At 43.5% G+C, this 8,513-nt stretch overlaps 1 protein-coding gene across 2 annotated transcripts in view; it reads left to right on the top strand.

Moving 5' to 3' along the window:
- The first annotated feature begins 723 nt into the window (after positions 1–723).
- The window catches only part of TPD52L1 (TPD52 like 1), a 51,128-nt gene continuing 43,338 nt past the window's right edge, over positions 724–8,513 (top strand). For both annotated transcript variants that reach the window (XM_066547059.1, XM_066547058.1), the window contains exon 1: positions 724–837. In XM_066547059.1, coding sequence (XP_066403156.1) covers positions 819–837 — 19 coding nt within the window. In that variant the 5' untranslated portion in view covers positions 724–818. The remainder of the gene's footprint in view (positions 838–8,513) is intronic.

The raw sequence follows: 8,513 nt of genomic DNA, 5'->3' as shown, positions 1-8,513 counted from the left end.
GCACTAAGTAGTATCATACACTCAAATTAGATACAGTGTCTGACTGATAAATATGTGGATAATCAGCCATGGAGAAGGCAGCCTTACTAAAGCAATATTCTGGACCCTTCCAGGAGTGAAGTTAACATGAACTGGTAACAAAGTGTGGAAGTTATGTTGGCACGAGCAAACCTAGAGTAAATCAGTGCTGCAGTGTGAACTGTGTGTGGTCACGCCACACAGTAATAGCAGGATACAGACATATGTGCTGGGGAAAAATACAATTTTTACTTAAGCTGCTAAGTATACATGATAGCAGAGGCTCTGTCATTATTTTGCATGTGCTCCCATGCTTCTGCCATAGGAGGCAGCAGACCTTGACATGCACAGGTACTCAGATAAGCCATGAACTCGTTCACGTCAGGCGCTGACCGCTCCACCGTGCCGCTGGTGCACCAGCTACGCCTTTGCTCAGGGGGGAGCCCGTGCCGCCGGTGCCTTGCGGCTCCCCTGGGGGGCAGTGCCGGGTGCCTCCCCTCAGCGGGGCACAGCCGCGACAGCCGGAGGTGCTGTGCGCTGGCGAGGAACAGCGGAGGCGCCGCGGGGCTGGCCCGGGACGGGGCCTGTGCGGAGCCAGAGGGGCGCTGGGCCGGGAGCGGCACCGCCCGGGCCTGGCCGCCAGGGGGCGCCGCAGGGCGGCAGCGGCGCGGGGGCGGGAGCGGCGGGGGCGGGGGGCGGCGGCGGCGCGGCCCCGGCTGTCAGCGCCGCCCGAGCCGGGCTGCCAGCGGGCTCCGAGCGGGCTTCGCGCCTGAGCACGCACGGCTGAGCCCCGCGCTGCCATGGAGCCGCAGGCACGCGGTGAGTCTCGTCGGGACAGAGCCCTCCGGGGCGGCGCGGGGGTCCCGTCCCTGCTCTCCGGAGCTGCGCTCACCCCGCGGGGAGGGCCGAGCCGGCGCGGGGACAGCGCGAAGTGGGGCGGGCGGCGCCCGGGGCGGGGAGAGCCCCAGGGGAGCGGCGGCCCGGGGCACGGCCGGTGAGAGGAGCGCGGTGAGCGGTGCCCGGGAGCGCTGCCCGGTGCTCGCCGCCTGTGGCAGCCCCAGGCTCGGCCGAGGAGCGCGGCATGACCGGCCCGGCCCGCGGGGCGTCCTCGCCCTGCGCCACATCCTCCATCCCGAGCCGGCATCCCCTTGGCTTTTCTTACGGTTGGGATGTTGGCGGCCGCTTTCTCCTCCTGCTGGCTTCAGGCGTGTCGCGGTCAGTCAGGTAGCTGGCTGACAACTGCGTTAAGTTAGTGCCATCGAGGTTTGTTGTGGTTGAGGTATTTCTGTGTGTCCTGCTCCGCTGGCGTCCCCCTCCCCCGGTGGGGCTGCAGGCGCTGCCTCCCGAGGACAAGCGGGACGGTGCGAGCCGGAGCCGGCATCGCCACCCCTGTCCTGGAGGCAGCCGGAGAGCTGCATCGTCTAGATCCACCGAGAGCCGCTTAAAATTGGATCCCCTAAAATATTTCTGCAGCTTTGCAAACACGGCATTCATTCACCTAAAGTGAGCATTTTCTATTGCAACAGTTACGGCTTTCTTAGCCGTTCATAGCTCTCTCTTGATAAAGTTAACTGGCATCCAAAGAAGAGAAGAAACTTTTCGTGTGAGTTACAAGTGATGTTTGGGTCAGCCAAAGAGATTTAGCGCAGACCGGTCTTGCTCACCTTTATAATCTTCCTTCTGTTTTCTAAAGAACCTCATGGCTTTGTGACACAGGACTAAGCAGGTGGTACAAATATTTCTGCAAAATCAGAATGTTTAGGAAACATTTTATGTCATCTATAAAACATGGAGATGAAATAAGCAGGAGACATATGCTCATTGAAACTAACTGAAAAAATAGGTTTCCTAATTCCTAATAAGATAGTTAAAATCTGCCTTAAACAAATACACTTAAAAGAGGCAATGCTGGCTGCAAATGCATTTGTGCGTAAAGGAATAAAGTGGGAAATTTGAGTTCATTATGCTTGTGAATGAAAGCCTTTCTGGCAAGTGTTGTGCATGTGCTGTGCCAATGGATGCATGGCTGAAGCATCCAACAAAATAGATCTGTGGCTCAGTTCTTGGGATTTTTAGAAGTCAGTATTAGGTCTACAGCATAAGACTGTTATTTAAAGTAATTTTCTTTCTTCATCTGTATAGCTACTATGATGGAGCTCCTGTTCACTAAACAGGACCTCCACATGATACAGAATTTGGATAATTTCTTGTTTTATAGAGCTGATGGAAAACAGTATCAGATTCTGGTTAGCTGGATAGTGATGTATGTACATGCGAATCTTTTGCCTTCTCTGACTAGTAAGATGAGTAAACACACATGCTCTCAGTGTGTGTTAAAAATTTAGGTCAATAAATGTGTTTTGCTAATGTATATTTAGGTCAGCAGCTCTGTTACTTCCCCAAGTCTTGAATGAATTCTTCTTCTGGATGACTATTGTCTAGTGAGAGAATGTAAAATTTTACCTGTATTCAATTCTTGACTCACTTTTTCTTTGGTTTCTCACCTGTGTGTTTTATTTCTACAGTCTCTCAAAACAGTCTCTCATTACTAAGAAAAAAAAAAAGAGTATTGCTTTGATAAACTAGCAGTACAATCCAAGATTTTTTTGGTAGTTATTTGCATGCCAGCAAACCTTTGTTTTTACCTTCCCTTTCCTTCTAGATTTAATTTAGTGCATGCTACTGCAGTTATGGAGCCTTGCTGGCAAAAAGAATCCAACCTGTATGTGTCTAATGCTGTCAGATTCAGTTAAGTACATCTAAGCACTGGCCAGAAGTCTGAATTTTTCAATCCTAGTTACACATTTTGCAGAGAACATTTATAGCACTTCACTAACAAAACAGTAACAATTTCCTTGAAAGACTGCTTTACTTCCAATCTCTCCTTAAGCAGCAGGAGAAATGTGTATACATTTGAATGAGTTTCTTAATTGCTTCTAAAGAACTTTCCGATGCCCACAGAGAAATGAATCCTGAATGCTTTGTTCCAGTGTGCTCTGCTGGGATATTGTATTCCAACTGAAAAGATAAAGAAAAAGCTATGTATTTAAAAGCATAATTGTGTTGTTTGTGCCATTTTACATTGTCCTTCAGGCAGGCTATGCCTGAGTAGAGCAATTTTATGTTCAAAAAATGCATGCAAGTATAAAAATCAAATTTCTTCAGAACAGAAAAATAATTTTTGTCAGTATTTTTACATGGCAGCATGAGTTACCTTCATGAGTCTTAATGCAACTGTGGACAAAAGAAAAGTATTATGTGTAAATGTATCAAGGTACTGGGCAGAGCTTACAGCTACATCCCATGAGTTTTTGGGTGGTTCAAGTCACAATGTAGTATCTGTCCATGCCCCAAGGACCGTGAAAATTGACTGCTCTGACACTTACTTTAAAGTAGTAGAGAGAGTTCATGGAGTGAAACAGAATTACTGTTATACTTAAACATATTGAATGTGTCTGGCACCATTCATGTGGATGAACTAGACAAGACAGTCAATCAGACAGAGGGTAATAGTAATAAATGTTAAAATTATTTTCAAAAGAAATGGACACATGTTCCATGTAAACAAATTCATATGTGTAAAAAAAATATTACTTTATATAAACTTTAAGCCTCTGGCTGTTTTTCTCTTTAATTACTTTTTGTTTTTAATGGAAAAGCTGATCCGGGAACACACCAGCTAGGCTTGTACTAGGTGCTAAAATTTCATATGAGCATATTTGTTTTCCTTCCTGTGGCTGCCAGTCATTTCTCAAGTGAAAAGTTTGGAAATCTGAAGAACAGTGTTTCTCTTTGAAAGGGAGGAAGATCCAAGCTGTGTATTTGCCTCTCATCATACTCATTCTACTCCAGATCCAGATTAACTGACTATCTCATGTAGTCCTGCTTTCCCATTTAAAACTGTGAATGTCCTGTAATGATGACAGTGCCATGGATGTCTTGCTCTGTCTCTCATCTGAGAATCCCATGTGACTTTAACACTGGAGCTTTGCTCATTACACATTTCTCTCCTTTTGCAATAATTCTCCATTTCTTCATGCATCCAGACATAGTTGTACCCTCTTTCCCTGTCACATCCTCTCTTGATTCTTACTCTGATAAAAAGCTTTGATGTGCAGCTTTCCACTCCCTTTTTACCTACATAGGTAGCTCAGCCAGCTGCTCACACTCCTGGCCTCTGAAGGGGTTTTTGACCCCCGGCCCAGTCAAAAACCCTGTCCTGGCAATTCTCCTTAGAGCTGTTCCTGACAGGTGTTCTGCACCCTCGGTCAGTTATTTGTTGTAGCCATAATAGCTTGCAGTGGCTACACTCACCCCTGTCAGGTATTGTGGAGAGAGCTGTGGTTAGTTCAGATGTTGGATGACTCCTTCTCGAGGCCTTGTCTTGTAGTCTTGCGGCACCTCTTCTTCCCACTGCTGTGTGCAGCTGTGTGCAGCTGGCACACTCCTTCCGGGATCCTCAAGCCAGCTGCATCTGTCCTGTGTAACAGAGCAGAGCAGCAGCACCTTGGCATGTGCATTTGAGTGGAGCTTGTGATCAGAGGAATATCATTGGAAGTCACAGCATTAGCCCAGTGCCCTCTCCCTGCCACAGTGGCACCTCCATCTGTGGCACCTGCCACTCAGGTGGTCTGAAATCTCCATGGTGGGAGGCAGTGGTGAGGAGGATTTGTGTTACCTTGATACAGTGTACAAGACTTGCCAAAATGGCATTGGCAGCTTGGTCAGCATTCTCTCTCCTTGCTAGCTACTCATGTAATCCAGGTAGGAATCTGGATAGAGTCAGTCCTGCAGTGGGAAGGTGAGGATAGAAAACACACGGTGATGCTGCCTCATTGTAGCAGCAGTGCTGTAGCCATCAACAAAAGCAGTGTCATGCTGGAGAGGGCAGCATCTTCCCTATCCTCATGTTTGAGTCTGGTGCTCTACCAAGGAGCACTGACTGTTTTGATCTACGTTGTTCACCTCCTCCCTAAGAGCAGGGGACAGCTACTGGTTTGGAGCTGATTTAGTGTAACTGTTTTATGAGAAATGCCTGTCCACCTGTGCTTTTTGAGGCATCAGGATTCACTCTAGTTATCCACGGTTTGTGCTGTCTCTGTACTGCCTTCTAGAGCTCAGCAGTGCCCCACTATGGAAAGCAGGAGAGAGGACTTTGCAAAGGGGCAGGAGGATATCGGAGTAATTGAACCAGCCAGTGATAACCTGCTTATTTCACTGCACGATGGAAGTTTCAGTTGCTGTGTTAATAAGAGCACATGTAGAGGAGGTCAAGTGAAAAAGGCAGGGTTGTAATTTATGATAGAATTCTTAAATATTTAACAGCAGTGCACAAAGCTCAGAAAAGTAGCTCTTTCATGCTTTTTATAGCACAAGGAGAGAAAATGCATGTGTGGAATGAGTTATGTAGTATATCAGGTTTTAAGTAAGTAAATGTCTGAAATCAAATGCAATGATTCTCTTACATTTTTGTACCTGTATTGTTTTCAGCTTCAAGACTCTTGTCACAGGTTGAAATTCAGTTTGCTGAGGCTGAGAAAATTTGAAGGGCCTCATGCTACAGCTGAGAACTGAAAATAGTGTACTGTGGGATTCAGAAATGAGGTATAAAAGAGCGACCTCATCTAAAATCTAGGGCCAATCTTACAAGTGTTTTTTTCACAGTTTTGCAGTCATGAGGACATAAAATGTAGAGCATGCTAAAACAAAGACATCTAACCCAAAATCATGTTTTAAAATTCTTGCTCTATTTTTTATTCCTGTGTCTTATTTTCACAGGTCTGATGGTATGAGCCCTAGAAAGCAGCACAAGTATAATCTGAGTCTGATCTCTGTACTAAAGTGCATTAGTGGAAAGATGAGTATGCTGATGCTGTCCTGACATGCCTCACTGACTAGTACAGTAGAGAAATGCATGGAACTTTTGAGGTGCTTTGCTTAAGCTATGTGCTGCTTGAAGAACGTGGCACAGCCTTGACTGAAGATTGCAGAAGGTTTGAAGGAATGTTGCCATATTTAAAAATTTATGTATCAATTGGTAGCTTGTTTTAGCACAATCCTGGAATTTGGATTTAGAAAGAATGTACTCAACCCTTGACTCAGAAAGTGTTTTCAGGGCAGAATGAATTCTTGCTTTCTAATTATAAAATACCTCTTGAGGTAATAAATAAAAATGAGATGTGGGCAGGCTAGTTTTATCTGATTTTATTTGTACCTCCTATAAATGCACAGTTGCAATGCCAAATTTTATATATGTAGTATGTTATAGTCATATCATTGCTGTCTAAACTGGGCCTTTTGGCTGCTGCATGCTCTAAACCCATCTTGTATGAGAAATGGTGAGAAGAGACTGACAAATGTGGATTTTAGTATCGTGTCACATTGACCTTCTTCAAAACCCTTCAAAATTATATAAGTGTATTTGTTTCATTCTTTAGGACAGAGGTAATATTACTTAGCCATCTTTGAGGTCCATGGGTCAAAAGCATATCTATCATGATTATACTTCTGCATCCATGATGTGGTTAAGTGTTGCAGGAGAGTAATTGCAAACCACATATTTAGCAAGTGCTTGTATTGTACTTTAGCAGTGAATCTCCCTTTTCTTTCTCTTGTGCTGTCTCTCAGTCCCTCTTTCACTCCATACAAAGAAATAGAATGGCAGCACCGAGGATCTTGTTGCAAATGTTCTTATTGAAAAGTGTAAAACAATTGCAAGAATGCAACAACTACAAAGTGATACTTCCTGAGTGCCATCCTACAGTGATGAAAAAGTCTTGCAGTGTCTTCAATTTTCTCTCTCCTGCTTGGGTACATTTTACCTTTTCTGTGCTTTTAGGATTTAAAATGGCTGGATGATAAAAAGGGCTCCAGAAAGGCTGCTCTGGTTAATTAATTAATTCTGTGTAAGATTTCTTGAACTTTTTGATCCTTTGTTACTTATTCCATCAAAATGTCATTGTGCATATATTAATGGCATGTGGTTAATGGCATGATGAAGTGAAGAACCCACTATTGGATCCCCAAGCAGACAAGAAAGATTCCACTGCAAATAGTTGCATAAAACAGTAGGAATTTCTGCATTCTCTTCACATTACCTGTCATGTTTTCTTATGTAAGCTGATTGTTGAAAAATATCTCGTGATTGTAGGTAAAGCCCCTACAATCTTTAGCAACCAAAGTCTTTAGCAACCAAATAATAATACAGCAGTAAAATTTATAAATATATATTTACAGAGAAAAGGAAAAGTCATGGTTATGTGTGTGTATCCTGATAAAATAGCTTCTCTCATTTAGTCTGCTCTCCAACTAATGGGCTTTCAGATGCTTAGGAACTATGTAGCTAGGGATCCACTTCTTGGATTTTTGTTTTACATCTTCGCATTTCTAGTCACTGAAGGAGAATCCAGGGAGCTCAGAGAACTGGGCTGGGGTTATAAAGAAGAGAAGGAGGTCTAGTGACTTGTGTCATTTCCAAAAATGGAAGGCAATTATATGTCCTGAGCTGTCAGTTCCTTCTGAAGCAAGAAGGGCTGTCAGGAAGAATGCATACTTCTGGGGCTTCTTTTGTTGGTCTTCTAGGGTTTGGTTTCTGTAGAGTTGTCCTGCTTTCACCACTAATGTACTTTAGCCAGCAATTATCCTTGCTGTCCACCAAGAACATAATAAAAGTACACAGAAACTAGAACACCAGTGGTGCTTTAGGCAGAGAGAGACCTAAAGCTACATTTGGAAAATACTTTTGATATTCATACAAGTGTGAAGTGCCTATAGATATGGTGTTGATTTTCCCAGTGAAAAGTGTTTGCACAAAGTGTTTACATAACAGGCAGTGCAGTTTATTTTCATGTGCTTTCTTGCTGAAAGGGCTACTTTTGTTTGCTGATCAATGAAGTTGCTAGGACCAGATCCTCTCCAATCTATTTCTTTCTCTATTGCAAATCATTCTTTCTGGGATTTTTTTTTTTGCATTTACACAGTCTGATTTTTCTCTGAGTTTTGCATTAACTTGTGAAACACCCTTCCTCCTTAGTCATTCAAATACATAATTGGTACATTTTGTACCTGTGCCATGCTTTCAAATTGCCTAATAATAATTGCCTAATAATAATTGCCTAATAATTAAACTTACTAACATAGAAATCATAAATAAAGCATAATTTAAAACTACATATGATATGAATTTAAAAGGTTGTATGATTTATGTTCTGGAAATATTTATAAATGGTAGCTGAAGGGAGGTAATGCTTTCTATGTTTGCTTCTTCAGTAAAGAGTTTTTCAGTAAAGAGTTTTTCCCTGCTCACCTGTTTGTTCAACTGTCTTTTCACTGGTTTCCTCACCAGGAAATTGCCTTGCCACCTGGGTGGGACTAAGGTGATGCAGGTTTGTTGTTACAAAAAAGTGGCTCATCACCCTCTAAAGGTTTTAAAATACTTCTGCATAGTTGCCTCAGAATAACTGTTTTCATTGTGCTTTAGGTGAATTTAGTAGTAA

Source organism: Molothrus aeneus, chromosome 3 (genome assembly GCF_037042795.1).
Source record: "Molothrus aeneus isolate 106 chromosome 3, BPBGC_Maene_1.0, whole genome shotgun sequence".
NCBI lineage: Eukaryota > Metazoa > Chordata > Aves > Passeriformes > Icteridae > Molothrus > Molothrus aeneus.
Note: the sequence above shows the minus strand (reverse complement) of the source record. Positions and strands in the feature narration are given on the sequence as shown.